Raw genomic sequence first — 18,353 nt, 5'->3', positions numbered from 1 at the left:
TCTCATAAATTTATTACAATCAATTTGGCCTAAAATAAATAAATTAATTAATCTTAAAAATTAATCAAGTTTAAGATGTAAGGGACTTACTGATGCCAAAATTACATTTTCAGTGTTTAATCTACTGGCTTACAAACCCTTCACATTCAAAAGCCTAACCATATAACAATATTTATTTTCGATTATAATTAGTTTGTTTAAAAGTAGATATTTCCGTAGGTTTTCTTTGGATATGTGTATCATGTTTGTGTGACGAGTATTTGCAGAGTAATTGATTTTTGTAACGTGTTTTGAGAGACAGCTTGTGGAGACAGAGTTGCACCCTGTTTATTTTCTTTATTTGACAAAAACACAAAGATTTGTTATTATTGTGAATGTACACAAATTAAAGAAGACCCTTCACGGTTTCAAATGATGTCTAACACATAATTGTATGATTATTAATATTTTAAGCTGATTCTGCTTTGATAAGGGAAAAACACATCAAAACGCAGAGCCATTTTGGACCCCAGGGAGTTAAATTAGATGTGCCATTAACAGAGATTTATGAGACCGCTTACACATCTAAATTGGAAAGTTAAAATTTCAGTGTTAAACATTGCTGAGTTGAATTCAACATCTAAAAAATAAATTGAACATATTTAGAGTAAATTGTTGTTCAGAGTTGGAGTTAATTGACAGTGTTAATCATGCCAGTTTTAACCCAACTCCTTATGCTGCGTTTACACCAGCCGCAGTAAAGGCGGCAAAAATGGGCTATTCGCAAGTAGTTGGACGCTTGAACATTTGAGTTCACTCGCTTCATAAACATGAACAAACGATAGGTTCTTACATATGAATATCTCTAAGTAATATTACATACTGAAGAGAGACACAGAGCGGGCTCTGATAAGGGAAAACGTGGGCTGGTAGTATTAACCCCACAGAGAATACACATAGGAACCCCACGTACGAGACGCTTTCTTTACGCCTACCCCTAACACAGGTTACAGAGAATACATTTGATGAAAAGCTGACAGCCGATGCTCCGCAACATCAGCCGCCAAGGCGGTGGAGGAGTACCAAGCTTTTTTGTAAGCATTTTGGGACTAACAGCATTCCATAACGGTACTATAGTATAGCACCAAAATGGTGCAGACATGCGAGCCGGTGCTCAGTGCTTCACCGATTTGAAGAGAGAACACGAGAGGATACCCGCTCGACTATAGAATCCAGTAAATGTGTTAGGTGTCACCCAGCCAGCAGCTCTGCAGATGTCTCTGCAGATGTCTGTCAGCGAGGAACTACGAGCTAATGCCCAAGATGATGCCACACTTCTCGTGGAGTGAGCTCTCAAATTAAAAGGGCATGGGATGCCCTGCTTTTGGTAAGCAAGAGCGATTGTGTCCACTTTCCAGTAGGACATCCTCTTGGTGACAGCTTTCTCCTTCTGCTGACCACCGTAACAGACAAAGAGCTGGTCTGAGGTCCTAAAGCTTTGCGTTCTGTCATCGTACAACTGCAGTGCACGTACGTGACATAAAAAAGTCATGGCTGGGTCTGTCTCCTTCAGCAGCAGTGCTTGCAGGCTCACCAGGGTCTGTCTCCTCCAGTAGCAGTGCTTGCAGGCTCACCACCTCATCTCTGAAAGGCGTGGTGGGAAACTTGGGCGCATAGCCAAACTGAAGGCACAAATCATCAATGCATAGAGGTGCCCTACCCTTTTAATCAGAGTTTTTATTGTGAGAAACTTGACACTCGTGGACTACAGAGGCTCAAAGGGAATATCCTGAAGGGCTTTCAGCATCACAGACAGATCCCAAGGGGAAATATAGAGGGGCAGCGAGAGATTTAACCGTTGCACACCCCTTAAAAACCTAATAACCAGGTAGAGCTGACCCACTAACCTACTGTTTATCAGTGTATGGTGAGCGGATATCGCAACAATATCTACTTTAATGGTGGAGCGTGACAGCCTACCGTCCAACCAATGCTGAAGACACAAAAGCACAACACTGATGGGGCATTCTCGGGGGTTTTCTTATTAAGAAGAACACCAAAGGAAGAACAGGTTCCATTTTTGTGTATAAAAAGTGTCACGTGGACAGAGTTCGTGCTGCAGCAATATTGTTAGATACCGCTAGCGGTAAATCACTTAGAACATCCAACATGCCATAATGTGCCCCCTTCTTGAGAAAAAAGATCGTTCCTCAGGGAAAAATGACAACCCCACCTCCGATGCTGCGACAGACATGAAATCATCCACAAGAGAGCCGTCGGATACCGGAGGCGTTGTAGAACACAACCCAGCCATCTCCATTGGCACCTCTACTGGCCGCGAATCTGAGTGCTGTGAGCCAGAGGGATTACTAGCCAGTCTAGTCAGCGCGGTGATGCGGACATCGTCCCTCCGCAGCAACAGAGGGGGGTACACATTCCTGGAGAAGGGGGACCCGGTCTCCTCAGATACGCATAGGTCATTTCGCGCAATAGAAACATGATGCCTCACATAACACAGCCTCAGCATGCTGAATGCCCAAGTAGGCCTACAAGAGACAGCGGTCATGACCATCCTTGGAACTCATGTAAATGCCGCATCCAGAACGGCACGGATGAAATGACATCTTTATAAAGACGCAATCCGCCTTGACATGAGAGAATGGCTGTCTTTAGAAAGACACAAATTCAACTCGCATTGCTCTTTTAGGGAAAAACTCTTTTTGGGTGGTGAAGTAATGTAACACACAGGGGAGTACAACGCACGGACTGAGAGTCAGAGGTGGAAATCCGTGAGCTTCCGCTTAAGTGCCTTTTCTCTAACCAACTTCACCAACTAAAATTTTATGATCTTGAAAGTGTTCATTTAACTGATAAATGTGGGGCTTAACACTGGACTTTTGCTATGTAGAGAACTTTAATGAACAATGTAACATGACGTTGATTTGTTTTAAATCTTTACCTGTATAAGTTTGTTCCTTTACTCTCATCGTCTTTGTCAATATATTCAGGTGTGAAGACTTCTGCATCATTCAAACACTGAAATACCAGCAGTATAAAAGAAAATCATTAATTTGCTAATTATAAAGTTTGTACTGTAAGTGATTCTTTACTAAATATGCTTTATATATTAATCATCAATGGGAGGTTTCCTGGATGGGGTTTTTATCCTAGTCCCAGACTAAAATGCATGTTTGAGCTGCCTTAATTTAAAAACACCTTGCACTGACATATCTTAACATATACCAGTGCCATTGTTTTGTTTCAAGATGTACACCAGTATTGTTTTTTGCAAGGTTTGTTGTTTATAAAAACGTCTTAAATGTCCTAATATAACCAAGGCCTGGATTAATTTAAACCCAGTCCATGAAACCACCTCAAACCTTTTTTATTGTAATGGAATTTTTTATTTGCTTGTAATGGAAACCAGAGCTACTGGGATGTAAATGTATGTTTTTTGTGCTGTTTTATAGCAATGCAATGTTGTACCAGAGTAATAAGCACTGTAATCTATAAACTTTAACCTTACTATATGAGGAATAAACATGAAAACATTTTTGCACTTGTTGATTCATTCAGGAATGTTATTGAAGACAAAGTTCTCACTGATTGGTCTGTAGAAGATGAGTCAGCTCCTAATGATACACATGACACAGAATCCAAACTCTCATCCTCTGTCAGACAAAACAACTTAAATGTTATATGAAGCAAAAGGTTTAAAGTTCACACAGTTCACTCAAACATACATCTATTTTTTAAAGTCAGTATTCATCTAATATCAATATACAGTATGCCTTGAAGTCTTTTTTAATTGTGCAGTTTTATTGCTGTCCACTAGGTGACATTATGTTGTCACTTTAGGATAAGTTAAAGGAATATTCAATTTTCTTAGAAGAAAAATCCAGATAATTTACTCACCACAATTTTTTTCAATTCAATTTTATTTATATAGCGCTTTTCACAATTGTTAATTGTTGCAAAGCAGCTTTACATGAGTAGATGTAGAGGAGAACATTGAAAATCAATACATAGTATAAGAAGTAGAATATAGCGGCTAAGGATAAAAAACTGTGTAAGCGAGCATATTAATAATGTAACGTATACAGTAAAGTGCTAAGTTAAGCCAAAGTTGGCTGACTCTCCCTGGGACTAAAAAAACCCCTAGGAGAAAACCCAATGGGAAAAAATCCTAGAAGGACAAAAAACCCTAGGGAGAAATTTATATTTATAATATATAGACATGGTAGGGATAGGAATCGGGTAAGCGGATTAAACTGGTTCAGCCGGTGGCTGTAGGTCGCGCATCGGTTGGGCATCACGTTGAAGGACAGCCAGTAGATCAGTGGTGCGATGACCTTTACAGCAACAGGAACTGGGTCTGTTTATCTCATTGTCCTCGGGGTCAATGTCATCCAAAATGTTGATGTCTTTCTTTGTTCAGTCGAGAAGAAATTATGTTTTTTGAGGAAAACATTGCAGGATTTTCCTCATTTTAATGGACTTTAATAGACACCAACATTTAATACTTAACTCAACACTTAAAAGTTTTTTTCAACAGAGTTTCAAAGGATGATAAACAATCCCAAACGAGGCATAAGGGTCTTATCTAGCAAAACGATTGTCATTTTTGACAAGAAAAATAACAAATATACACTTTTAAAGCACAACTTTTCGTTTAGGTCTGGTCCAGCGCGACCTAACATAAATGCGTAGTGACGTAGGGAGGTCATGTGTTACATTTATAAAACGCACATTTGCGGACCATTGTAAACAATAAACTGCCACAAAGACATTAATTAGTATCAGTTGACATACAACAACGTAGGGATGGTCCTCTTTCACCCCACTTGTAAACACTGGGGCGGAGTTTCGCGTTCGTCCTCTGTGACCTCTTGACGTGATGACGTATTGCGTCGGGTCACACTAGCGCATGACGACCGGATCTAAAGAGAAGTTGTGCTTTAAAGTGGATATTTGTTATTTTTATTGTCAAAAATGACAATAGTTTTGCTAGATAAGACCCTTATGCCTCATTTGGGGTTGTTTATAGTCCTTTGAAAATGGTTGAAAAAACTGTTAAGTGTTGAGTTAAGTATTAATTGTTGATGTCTATTAAAGTCCATTAAAATTAGAAAAATCCTGCAATGTTTTCCTCAAAAAACATAATTTCTTCTCGACTGAACAAAGAAAGACATCAACATTTTGGATGACATTGTGGTGAGTAAATTATCTGGATTTTTCTTTTAAGAAAATGGAATATTCCTTTAAAAACAAAAGCACCCAGTTTTGTTTTATGTAAAAGGATATCTTTCAAAACAATAAAGTTATTTTTAGAGTTTTCTAAAACATGTTTAAACACTCACAGTCGACCGTTTAGAGACATTCAACCAGTATTTCCAGTGCATTACCTAAGATGTACGTTCTATATACGTCTTATGGCTAACTGTTTAAAAATTATTTCAAGAAACTGCAACACTCAGGCTCAAGCTGCAAGAAAACAAGTCTTAAACTTCTCATAAATGTGTCGTTTATAAAGTCTAATGAAAGGACAGCCATAAGATTGATATTTTTATACAAACCATTTTAATTAAAAACACTTACATCACATTTAAAGATGGAGTAAATATCTCTCACCATTTTCTCTTTCTTCTGTCTTCAGCTCCTCCTCTGTCAAACTCTTCCTATCTCTCTTCTTGTCACGCTCAATCAACATTGACTTCCTGCAGCTACAGGACACAACATTTTACAGGACACTGATCACTTTACTGTAAAGTCTTTATAAAATTAATTTCAAATCCATTTTTTTTAAGTCTAAGGTCACACTCCATCACGCTTGGGTCCAAATGCTCTATCAGATGCTTAAAGCCAACGACAAACAATACTCTCCATACTGAAATCCCGGATGACCAGACTATGATTCATCTTTTATTAATCGTTTAAATATTAGTGTCCAGGCGGGATGCTGTGAGCCAGAAGTAGAGTGGATTGTGAAGTAGTGTGCACTGTGAAATTTTAAAAGTTATTTAGTTTAGTTTAAAGACGTGATAGGAATAAATAGCATTCATAAATGGCTTTTGAGATTGTTATCTCACTTAAAATGAGTGAATGGTTGGTCCCAAAACTTTTATTTTTTGTGACAAAACAAAGCGGATAGCTACAATAATTTGCTGTTTAACAATGACTGCTCTAACATTAGAAACAAGCAGAAATAAAGAAGCAGACAAACATACACAATTATATATATTTGAATGCTTGATTAATTATACCTATACTTTACTTACACTGTCATGGTCCAGCCCATCTGTCTCAGTGATTCCTTCAGGGTTACCAACAATGGAATAAAAGATAATCTGGTATTTATCCTAAAATCAATAAAATGTTTAGCTGCATATGCATTTCTGGTTTGCTGTGATGATAAATGTATAATTATATACATACACACTTGGTCAATTTTGTGCTTTCCTAGATGGCATAATGATAAAACAGTTACACTATAGACCCCTTGCACGTGACGTCACGCTCTACTCGCGCGAATTATGGCGGACGGCGGAAGTGCTATGTTGTAGACGGACGGCAAGCCGAACAAGTACGTGTTTGTGTTCGTAAGGGTCATAAAATGGTTATTTCGTGTTGCTATGATGCACCTACCATTACAGAAAAGTGGCATAAATACATTATTTTTACATGAATGTTATTGTTTAATGCTGCAGTGACACCATAAATCATAGCTGCTAACTCCCACGCATCGCAATTGACCCCATTCTCACGCTCTCACGCCACACATCCATTTTCACGATGTAAGTAGCTAAACCAGTGCTCGCAGTACTGACACTTTTATATTTTAGCGTACCTTCACTGTCTTTTGCGTGCCACCACTTCTCATGTTGCTGGTACTTTGCTGCAAAGAGTCAAAGAGCATTTCACTTTATGTGGCGCTGCGCAGGAAGTTCGGAAGCGAGGACATCAGAGAACCGCGAGAGCAAGTCGAAATGTTACAAAAGGGTCCGCCTTTACCTTTGCTCTCGCGTTACTCTGATGTCATATGCCGATCAGTCAGCGCCGCACCAGTCGAACACACAAAGCGTCAAGGTATGGATGAAAAGCAGAGACCTGCCCGGATTCCACGCACGCAGATACTCTCAGAAAACAGCCATTTTAATCAACCATCAGTCGCGTGTGCATGTTTGCAAGCAGTACAAGCCTGCGTGATGTTTGCGGTGACAGGTTTTAATAAAAGAGAAAAACGTCAATTGATATTTGACATCTATAAACAATAATATATACGAAATATAATTATATGGTCTTGACATCTGTTGCTTTAGTTTAATATAAACTACTCATTTGGTTTATTTGATTGTGACAGTCCCTCTATCACCAATCACAAATCATCACTTTACGCTTCTCTTTCTCAGTGGATAAACTGAATCAAAGCTGCTGTTATCTGCAGTTATACATTTTACAGAGACCAGTAGCCTATTCATTAGATTTTAAGAACTTTTTTTGGCACTTTTATCAGAAGGAAAGCATAATAGAAGTGTATAAAATAATAGTAAAGACTCTAATCTCAGGCATTTAAACTCAGTAAAAGCTTTATTCAATTTAATTTCTAAAATATGATTCGATTTGTATTGTGAACCATTTTAACGCAGTCTTTTCCAACTTTTTAACACAGAAATAGCTAAAATCCACACTATTATCAATTGGCAAATGGTTAGGACTTATATAAAAAATTATTTCCACAAACCCCCACCCCCCAAAAAAATATCACTCCGAGCTGAACTCAGAAGTTGGCAGCTCTGCAGACTTTTAAAAGCCTTAAGATCAGCACCAGTGTATGGGGATATCCCGTTTACCACATAGTGGTACAAATCATGCGGGCTGAAGTCGGGCAGACTCGGCGTTTAATGAGTTCCGTGAAAATTGAAGGAGGAAGAAGGTAAGGATCGGTATCCAGTCCCGCTATCTCTAACTTCTCTAAATAGCGCTTTTAGTGAGGACCTACCACATGCCCTACCTCGACCGATAACGGCACAACAACTTCCTTAATATAAGAAGCCATGTATTTTAGTGTAATATATATTTAAACTGTTTAAAACGAATCAAAAATCCCGCTCGTTTATTACTAATCAACCTAGTGCGTCAGTGATTTTGCCGTCCAGCATGGCGTCGTCACGTGGTCTAGGTCACGTGTTTGCAAAGGGTCTACACAATGAGGTTTCATTTATTAACATTACGCAACTACCTTAGTTAACATGACCTTACAATGAACAATATATTTCTAAAACACTTATTTAAGTTATTGTTAATCTTAAACTTCTAATTTTACTGGGGATCCTCATCTGCATCAATTTAAATAAATATGTTACATACAGGTGAGGTGACAGACTGATTAGATGGGAATAATACTGAGTTACTGATTATAAACTACATTAAAAAGTCAGTAGTAACAAAACAAAACATTTTTGGTAATGCACTGCTTACGTTTCAAAAATGTTTATTTGATATCACATACATTTAATAAAGATTGTATTTCTATTACTATTGAGTACTATTTTGACATTCAAAGAAGAAGTAAACACATTCCATGACTCTTTAAAGCAACACCAAAGAGTTTTTTTTACCTTAAAATAACGCTTCCAAAACAGTTTCAGTCATTCATCCACTCTAAACAGGGTGAACAGCACTTTCACATTCGCTTTGCAGCCCTCTATCGGCCAAAACCGCACTAAAGAAGTTTCCAACCGTCGGGTAGCGGTCCTGTAGTCCGAGTGAATACTACAAAAACTTGCTTTACGGCAGACCTACAATCCAATCAGAGCCAACTATGCCTCAGTATTTATGACAGTGGGTAATGGACAATTACGCTTCTAACCTGTAGGGGGAGCAAAGAGCAAAAACTCTTTGGTGTTGCTTTAAACAAACAAGATCCTCACAAAAGCTTCAGACATACTAAAGTGAATTTAGCATGACATTTAATGTAAAATCATTAATTTTTGAGAATGGTAAACTTTAACAAAGTTTAAAATTCTCAACTATAAAGTTTATAAAACTGATCTTTCTGTTACCTGAGTTTGTTGAGACTGGGACAGGATTTGATGAGGGAACGGATAACTGAAATCCATTCATCAGTCCATTTGTTCACCTCAAGATGGACTTTCTTTAAACCAGACAAAGATTGCAGGACATTCATCACAGCGACTGTCTCTACTAAACCGCCTTCACCAGAACCTCCGAAACTACGAAAAAAGGTGAATCATATTTGCAGCTAGATGTAAATACTAGAATACTTAAATGCAAACATTGGAATGCAATGGCATAAATTGGTATTTTTTGCATGGTAACTTGCTAATATGTTTTTATGTTGCCATTATGTTTTATGATTTGTTTAAATAACATATAAGCCGTATGGGGCAGTTTCCCGGACAGGGTTTAGATTAATCCAGAACTAGGACTTCATTATTTTAGGACATTTAGCTCGTTTTTACAAACGTACCTTACAAAAAAACTATATTGGTTTGCATTTTGAGACAAAACAATGGCACTGATTATGTTAAGATATGTCAGTGCAAGATGTTTTAAATAAAAGCAGCTTAAACATGTATTTTATTCTGGGACTAGAATAAACCCTGTCCGAGAAACCCCCCATAATGTTTACAGACCTTGGTAATGTCTGGAGTGTTTGCAGGAGGTTTCTACAGCTGGAAATCTCGGAGTGTGAACAGGTGAAAGTTAATTCTGACAGCACCTGTGATGATACTGAAAACCATGGTTTACTTTTGGAACAGCTAACAGACAGTCTGAAACAGCCACACAAACCATTTTAATTAAAGAATAAATTGTTGTATTAATTTTGTATAATTGAATTAAATTTGTATAAATTAAATGTCTTGATTAATGATGAGAGTTTTACGTCAGGTCTCCATCTCTGACTGAAGCAATAATCTCAGAGTAGTTTTGGCCTCTGTCTTCATCCATCTTTACACTGTTAAATATAATAAAGACATTTAATTTAATAAGTGCATTACTACACACAGTGACTGACTCTACACACAGCTACCTTCACATATTGTCAGTGCCAATTCAGCTACATCTGTTTTTTCATGTTTTAGTTTATAGGACAAGAACTTGTTGTTTTATCCAGTAAAAATGAGCAGGTGTTAAAAATATTTATACAACAGTTCTTTCTGGTTCTCAAATCTGATTGGCTAAGAGCTATGCGATATTGTACTGATAACGGCACTGTAACCGCTTCACCTTTCGTATCATTCCGCCACCTAGTAAATGGAGGTCCTAAACAGGCTCATCTCTGTTTTGAATCACTCTCCGTGTGTCTCATTAGTTCACTAGCTCAAAAATCAGTCTGTGAATCCCCAATCGGAAGTTATTATTCCGTTAAAGATCAGCGCTTTTGGATGTTACGTTAAACTTAATGGGATTAATGTCTTGTCACATCGTGTGGACACTTGGAAAGAGGAATGTAAACACTCGGTTTTTCTTCTGGAGCTATATCTCTTATCAGTACGCGAAAACACCGTGGAATTGCAGGTAAGCACTGCAGCTTTTAAATGTGGACATTGATCATTTATTTAATCGCGACGTGACTATTAAAACATGTTATGAGAATATCGCCACTGGTATATTTATAAGCAGCATGCAAAAACATCTCTCTGACACTTATAAAAAACAGTTTTATATAGTACTGACAAGAACAAAGTTTAATAATAATAATCGAGTGCTCGTATCGCGTTAAGAGTAAATGGGAAACCAATAATAACATTATATAAGTATAGTTTTATTAACTTTTACCTCGCGCCAAAACAATAACCACACAAAAGACACTAAATATGAATAAGAAAACAAGTAATAGTTTTATCATGACACCAAATACTGCTGATTTGATCTCATTTTGACCATCAAAAACAAACAAGGCGAATATCAGAGCCAGGGAATCCCTGTCAGAGATGTAGCCCAGAGAGGGCATTGGTCAGCGGGGCGAGTGAACACTGACGTCCGCTCATGCTTTGGTTCTCATTCGTACCTAATCTCACTAAGCAAACGTTCAAACAGGCGCTATCTTTACTAATCGACTGTAGATTTAAATATAATAAATATATATTCTCGACTGAACTAATCTTAAAACTACACTTTGTGACCAAGAAACGTTAATATAAAGAAACGCCTATCCGTCCATTGAGTTATTATGAGATTCAAAGCAGCCGAAAGTGTTACCTGTCATTCTGGCCGCCCTTAAATCCGTGGCGGAAGAAGTAGTTCTCAAACAAAGAGGCTTTTAAAATAACTTCGTCGTTGTTTTCAATTTTTCGTTTTTCAAATGTGTGCCGTCAAACTGTTGTATAAAAGCAATATCGCTCTCAGAGTCATGTGATATAGCTCTATATCATCACGGCTGTGATTGCCTCCGGCACTCGGCCACGATAGAGCTATATCACACTCCTACTCGAGCGATATTGCTTAAATGTACAACCCCAAATCAGAAAAAGTTGGGACACTGTAGAAATTGTGAGTAAAAAAGGAATGGAATAATTTACTAATCTCATAAACTTATATTTTATTTACAATAGAATATAAATAAAATATCAAAATTTGGAAAGTGAGACAAATATTGGCTCATTTTGGATTTCATGAGAGCTACACATTCCAAAAAAGTTGGGACAGGTAGCAATAAGAGGCCAGAAAATGTAAATGTACAGAAGGAACTTATATAGAAGCTTATGGACTAATTTGCAACTTATTAGGTCAATTGGAAACATGATTGGGTATAAAAAAAGCCTGTCAAAGTGGCAGTGTCTGTTAGAAGTCAAGATGGGCAGAGAATCACCAATTCCCCCAATGCGGCAGCAAAAAATAGTTTTCTGAGTTTCTCAGAGAAAAATTGCAAAGAGATTGGAGTTATCATCATCTACAGTGCATAATATCATCCAAAGATTCAGAGAATCTGGAACAATCTCTGTGCGTAAGGGTCAAGTCTGGAAAACCATACTTGATGCCCGTGATCTTCGGGCCCTTAGACGGCACTGCATCACATACAGGAATGCTACTGTAATCGAAATCATAACATGGGCTCTGGAAAACTTTCAGAAAACATTGTCGGTGAACACAATCCACCGTGCCATTCGCCGTTGCCAGCTAAAACTCTATGGGTTAAAAAATATCTAAACATGACACAGAAGGGCAGGCGTTTTCTCTGGGCAAGGCTCATTTAAAATGACTTTGGCAAGGTGGAAAACTGTTCTGTGGTCCAACAAATCAAAATTTGAAGTTCTTTTTGGAAAACTGGGACGCCATTTCATCTGGACTAAAGAGGACAAGGACATCCCAAGTTGTTATTAGCGCTCATTTCAGAAGCCTGCATCTCTGATGATTTGGGGTTGCATGAGTGCGTGTGGCATGGGCAGCTTACAGATCTGGAAAGGCACCATCAATGCTGAAAGGTTTATCCAAGTTTTAGAGCAACATATGATCCCATTCAGATGTCGTCTCTTTCAGGGAAGACCTTGCATTTTCCAACATGACAATGCCAGACCACATACTGCATTAATTACAACGTCAAGACTGCGTAGAAGAAGGATCTGAGTACTGAAATGGCCAGCCGGCAGTCCAGATCTTTCACCCACAGAAAACATTCGCCGCATCATAAAGAGGAAGATGCGACAAAGAAGACCTAAGACAGTTGAGCAACTAGAAGTCTGTTTTAGACAAGAATAGGACAACATTCCTATTCCAAAACATTGGTCCTCCTCCAGCTGTTCCTTATATGTACATGTAACTTTTCCTGCCTCTTATTGCTACCCAACTTTTTTTGGAATGTGTAGCTCTCATGAAATCCAAAATGACTCAATATTTGAAAAGACATTTCAAAATGTCTCACTTTCTACATTTGATATGTTATTTATATTCTATTGTGAATAAAATATAAGTTTATGAGATTTTTAAATTATTCCATTTCTTTTTTACTCACAATTTCTACAGTGTCCAAACTTTTTCTGATTTGGGGTTGTATTTCAAGTGTAAGCAACTATGAGGGAGGATTGTTTTCTGTTAAAACTAAGTTTTTGTCTATTTAAAAATCATTTGACAAATGATGAAGTTACTTTGGTTGCATGTCTAATGTGTGGGAAATTAAGTTGTTTTTTTCTAATCATCCTAAAACTTTTTAATCAGTGATCATTATTTATCTTACACTCATAGGAGAGATGTTTGCTACTACTGTCTGACACTTTGCTTGATCCAAACCTGACAGCAGTAGTACAGGTGCTACCAGAGTCTATAACAGTAATCTCCAAAATGGTGCCCGCGGGAACCAGGTTGCTCGCCAAAGCACATTCTATTTATAGCCTCAATTGTATTTATTACATATTTGTTATATTAGCTTAGTTTCTTTTAAATATGTTAACATTTTAAACAATGATAAAACATATCAACAAGTGAAATAAAATTAAATTAAATCAACAAGTAAAGCAAAAAAAGTTTTGAGTAGACTATATAAAAAGTAGCCCTCCAGATTGTTTTATCCATTGTGGCAGCCCTTGCTCACAAAAAGGATGGAGACCCCTGGTCTGTAAAAAGATATTACATAAAGTTTTGAACTAAATATTCATTACATCAGATGATTCAGAATGTTTCTTTCTCCAAGAGCTAAGAGGAAAATTTCAACATCTTCTGAGAAATCATCCACCATCAACCTATGAAAGTGAACAGAACACAACATCAGACATAAGACATAAATTCACATTATGACTTGATAAGAATTCATATATTCTAGCTTGATTAATACTAATTCATGAAGGATAATGTGTTTCATTGTTCTCTTTACTGTCAAGTGTTAGTATGTTTAATCAGACAGAGTGTCTGATCTTCACTCACCACAGCTCTTCACAACTAGACAATGCAGGCTGAAGTATCTTCAGATGATCAGATGTAACATTGAGTCTCAGGTTTCTGATGCGTTCACAGCACTGAAAACAAAACCGCAGCACCCAGCAGTCTGTCTTGTTTAGTGGAGTGTTGGAGAGATCGATCAGAACCAAATCTCCCAAAACTTTCCCAATGAAGCTCCTCTCATGAAGCTCATAGAGACAATGAAGAATGAACATCATGTTTTCATGTTGATATTTCAATAAACACTGATGGATCCATTCCTTCAGCTGGGTTTTTATGTTGATACTAACAGCCACATTGTGCTTTTTGAAGAATGAATCGATCATTTCATTCTTACAGAGACCACAGAGGAACAAAATCACAGACTGTAACTGATGTGAACTTCTTATTTCTGAATCTCTGTTTGAAAACTCAGCAACAGACCAACAGGACAAAGCCCATCCTCTCTCTACAATGTGAAGAAGCTCTTTGACTTTCTTCTGAGACTCATCTTCATCCAATAAGACAAAGTACAGAGCAGTGAAGAACTCCTGAAAGCTGAGATGTATGAATCTGAACATTGTCATCTGCTGTTTTCTTTTCTTAAGATGCAACTTATCCAGAAGTGGATTGCCGGCAGGGTCTAAAACAGTTTCATTTATGTTTTTCTCATCAAACAGAACTTGTTGTTCCAGCATCCCTCTCTCTGCCAGTTGACCAAGACTCCTCAGCAGGTTTGGGACAGACTCATTTAAACCCTGACAGTGATGCTCCAGTACAGTGGACACAAACTCAACATATATGGATGTGGTTGTTTCCAGACATCTTATATCTGCACCATCATTGAATCTTTCTGTGATAACTGTGCAGATGATCCAGCAGATAAGAGGAATGGAGCAGGCATTAAACAGGGTTTCATTTGACTTAACAGACTCATAAGCTTTCCTAAAGAGCTCCTCATCCTGAAAAAACTTCTGGAAGTACTCCTCTATCATCTTCTCAGAAAAGCCCACAATCTTAAAATGCTGTGGTCTTTTAAGCATTGTGCCCTGTATCACCTCAGTTCTAGTGGTGACCAGCAGGGTAGATCTGGGCAGGATTTCACCCCTTAGCAAAGCACAAACAACGACCTCAGGTGGTGCTTTCTTGGATACATGTAACACGAAATAGTCATAAAAGAGTCTACATTCATCAAATCCATCAATGAGAAAAAGCACATTGCATGATGACTGCAATATTATCTGTGAGATCACTTGTGATGGTAAATTACAGCTCCAGCTCAAAAGTTCAAACAAGTTCATCTCTTTAGAAATAAACTTCAGCTCTTCATACTTCAGATAGAAAACTAGTTGAAAGTTAAGGTAAAGTTTTCCAGATGCCCAGTCCAACATGATTTTTTGTGCTATGAAAGATTTGCCACTGCCAGAATTGCCTTGAAGAATGACAGATGTATTCCAAAGTGCCTCTGATCCAAGCAACTCATCGACACAAACATTCTTGAAACCCCCACTCTTACTTTTCTGAATGATGTCAGGTTCAGTATACATATCGGCCAGAGACGCTTTTGCACCAAAAAGGTGGTGTTGATCCTTATGCTGAATATATTTCTGTTTGATTGACATCTTATATTTATCTACAATCTCTGTCCACTCTAGACAAAAAACATAAAAAATTATACTCGTAACACGCGGTTAAATAAAACAGAGAATAGTCTAGTTCAGGGGTGGGCAATCCTGGTCTTGGAGGGCCACTGTCCTGAAAAGTTTAGCTTCAACCCTACTGAAACACACCTGAATGTAATTTCCAAGTCATACTGAAGCCTTTGATTGGGAGTTTCAGTTGTGTTTGATTAGGGTTGGAGCAAAACTTTGCAGGACAGTGGCCCTCCAGGACCAGGAATGCCCACCCCTGGTCTAGTTAAACTGCACTAAACAGACAACAATACTAACAAACATATATGAAGAGCTTTTGCAACTGACTGAAATTTATTAAACATATTGCATTAGATTACTTAAAGGAGTCATAGCGTGAAAATCAGACTTTTTTAATGTTTAAGGGCGCTCTAAGCGAATCCGTGTAACGTCACTTTTTGTTGATGTTTGAACTTTTTTCAAACAAAGGGACCGTAGTTAACTGCTCCCCCTCCCATCCGTGCTTTCATGAACGCGCCCAATCCCCACCCTCAAATCCTTCTTGTCGTTTATTGGCTGGAACACTTTGTTATGGTTTCTGTTTGTAGGTTTGGCCACTGTGTTGTTATTGGCATTTGTGGAGCCTGGGCTGTCTACAGAGATCGCTTTTTTTAAAGTTTGATCAGCGGACAGGCAGCAAGCAAATAGTGAGGAGATGTTTGCTGTATGTAACAAAAAATGTTTTATGGTCTAAAATGTGTAAATTCGCTTAGAGCACCTTTAAGTGCTAGAATTGGATCCCAAGTGTTTCTATCAAACTGGAAAATGTAAAAAAGAACAACCCTGTAACTTAGTTTTGGTAAACCGTTCTCTGCAAGCATGTGAAAAAAAATAAGTTGTTTAGATTTCGCCTGTTAATTACAATAATACAATAACATCATCTTATTACAATAATTAACCATTTAGTGCAGAGAGAAAGAGAGAAAAAAATAATTGACAGCACAATTAAAGTGCCCGTATTATGAAAAACTCACTTTTTCTGGGTTTTGGGGTGTTATTTTGTGTCTCTGATGCTCCCACACGCATACAAACTTGGAAAAAAATCCATCCATGCTGTTTTGAGTGAGATACAGGTTTCTGAATGTCCTCTGCCTTGAGTCTCAGATTGCGCGAGTTAAAACTCAGCTCCGTTGTGACGTAACAAAAAGTTTTGTCACATTCAGTTTGAATTTTCCCGCCCACCACCCCACTCGCAGGTCTCCACCCACCAGGTAGCTAGAGAGCATAGAGCAGTCACTTGAATGAGACCCTCTGTGCTGTTATCATGTCTCACGGAAATAACAGCGCTATTTGGATATTATGGATTATACTCCCGCCTACTTTTAAAAACAAAGTTTTAACGCGTGATTATTGGAACCCGGAGTAATCTTATATACACTGTGTTACAACGCAAACAGTCCTCAGATTGTAGGCGATAAGACCTTCATGCGAAATCTGATGTAAACAACAGACTATGTATCTATATTTCACGGATTATAAGCATTTGTGGACAAAAATGGTAATTGGATGTATTTTATTGGACTTTCATGGATCATTCACACATCTGAAACAGACTGGATTCGATTCGCGATCGCGTTGTTTCATCACAAAGGTAAGAAGTCACGTTATATTTTGCATGTTGTCATCTTCTGTCACAAAATACTACATTTATGATGCTAGAGCTAAAAGCTTTTTGCCAAACTAACCGAGACCGTACGCCCCGGCTTTTCTGACGAGGCGAGCCTCTAATAACTTTACGGTCCGCATAGATATATAAGTTACATGGTCCGGACCTCCCGCTAGCTTCTAGCAATTAGCACGCGGTCCACAAGCAGTATACATCCCCCGCCGGGTCTTAATTTCTGTAATTTGCGAAAATAATGCGTTTGAAAATGTTTTATAATGGGAATATGTTAGCATTGTCCAGGGAAAACGAGTTTATTGTTGTGACTGCTAACGTAACATCACAATTTACTCTGGAATCATTGTGTGTCATGAGTTTCTTCTCCTGTAGTGTAACGTTACTTATTAGTGATACTTTTCTGCATGATTTGTCTGTTGGCAACATAAACCGTTAATAATAATAATATATAAAATAATAACACAGTATGGTCTGTACTGCTCACGAGACCACTGAGCATGCGCACGGGCACATGACGTTAGTAGTGGGGCGTGATCAAAGGAGCAGCAGCTCATAAATATGTAAGACTAGCTCAAAACGGCACAATCTGAACTGCCCTGAAAAAGAGGCTACTAGAGATGGGTAACAATCTTTTCCTACAAGCTATTTCGAGCAAACAACTTTTGAAACATGCTTTATGGAACTCATACACCTATATAACTTGTGGAAAAGCAGTCATAAGATGGGCACTTTAAGTTTAAATTTCAATCATTGTGATCAGTGCTTGTTTTTCATTAGCTCATTTGCATTTAAGATGACACACCCAAAAACAGCACATTTTTGCTCGCACCTACAAACTGCCAATTTAAACCTGCTATTATAAATTATCCGTGGGGTATTTTGAGCTTAAACTTCACATATGCACTCTGGGGACACCAAAGGCTGATTTTACATCTTAAGAAACTCATAAAATAAAAAATAACTAATAAAATTTAAAAAATAATCTGATTGCTGCTCATCAGTTGCTGATTTATTATCCACCATAACACATTCATTAGCAACCAAAGCAGAGATCTCATATTGAAAGAAAAAGCTTGATCTTACCTTTTGTCCAGGGTTTGTGAATTCTAGACCGATAAAATGGCCCACTAAACTGCAAATACAAAGAATATTAAGCAGATCAAGAAACATGAAGTACACAGACAGAC

The 18,353-nt window shown here is 37.9% G+C and overlaps 1 protein-coding gene across 1 annotated transcript in view; it reads right to left on the bottom strand.

The window, feature by feature from the left end:
• The window catches only part of LOC135744151 (NACHT, LRR and PYD domains-containing protein 1 homolog), a 21,932-nt gene extending 3,640 nt beyond the window's left edge, over positions 1-18,292 (bottom strand). Inside the window, exons 1-10 of the mRNA XM_065262117.1 lie at positions 18,250-18,292; positions 13,861-15,505; positions 13,599-13,679; positions 9,887-9,958; positions 9,636-9,773; positions 9,042-9,212; positions 6,258-6,338; positions 5,611-5,702; positions 3,583-3,650; positions 2,939-3,033 (exon numbers count right to left, since the gene is read on the bottom strand). Of these exons, the coding sequence (XP_065118189.1) occupies positions 2,939-3,033; positions 3,583-3,650; positions 5,611-5,702; positions 6,258-6,338; positions 9,042-9,212; positions 9,636-9,773; positions 9,887-9,958; positions 13,599-13,679; positions 13,861-15,476 (2,414 nt within the window). The 5' untranslated portion in view covers positions 15,477-15,505; positions 18,250-18,292. The remainder of the gene's footprint in view (positions 1-2,938; positions 3,034-3,582; positions 3,651-5,610; positions 5,703-6,257; positions 6,339-9,041; positions 9,213-9,635; positions 9,774-9,886; positions 9,959-13,598; positions 13,680-13,860; positions 15,506-18,249) is intronic.
• Between the last annotated feature and the right edge of the window lie 61 nt (positions 18,293-18,353).

Source organism: Paramisgurnus dabryanus, chromosome 6 (assembly GCF_030506205.2).
Source record: "Paramisgurnus dabryanus chromosome 6, PD_genome_1.1, whole genome shotgun sequence".
Lineage (NCBI taxonomy): Eukaryota > Metazoa > Chordata > Actinopteri > Cypriniformes > Cobitidae > Paramisgurnus > Paramisgurnus dabryanus.
This window is presented reverse-complemented; position numbering and strand designations above follow the sequence as displayed.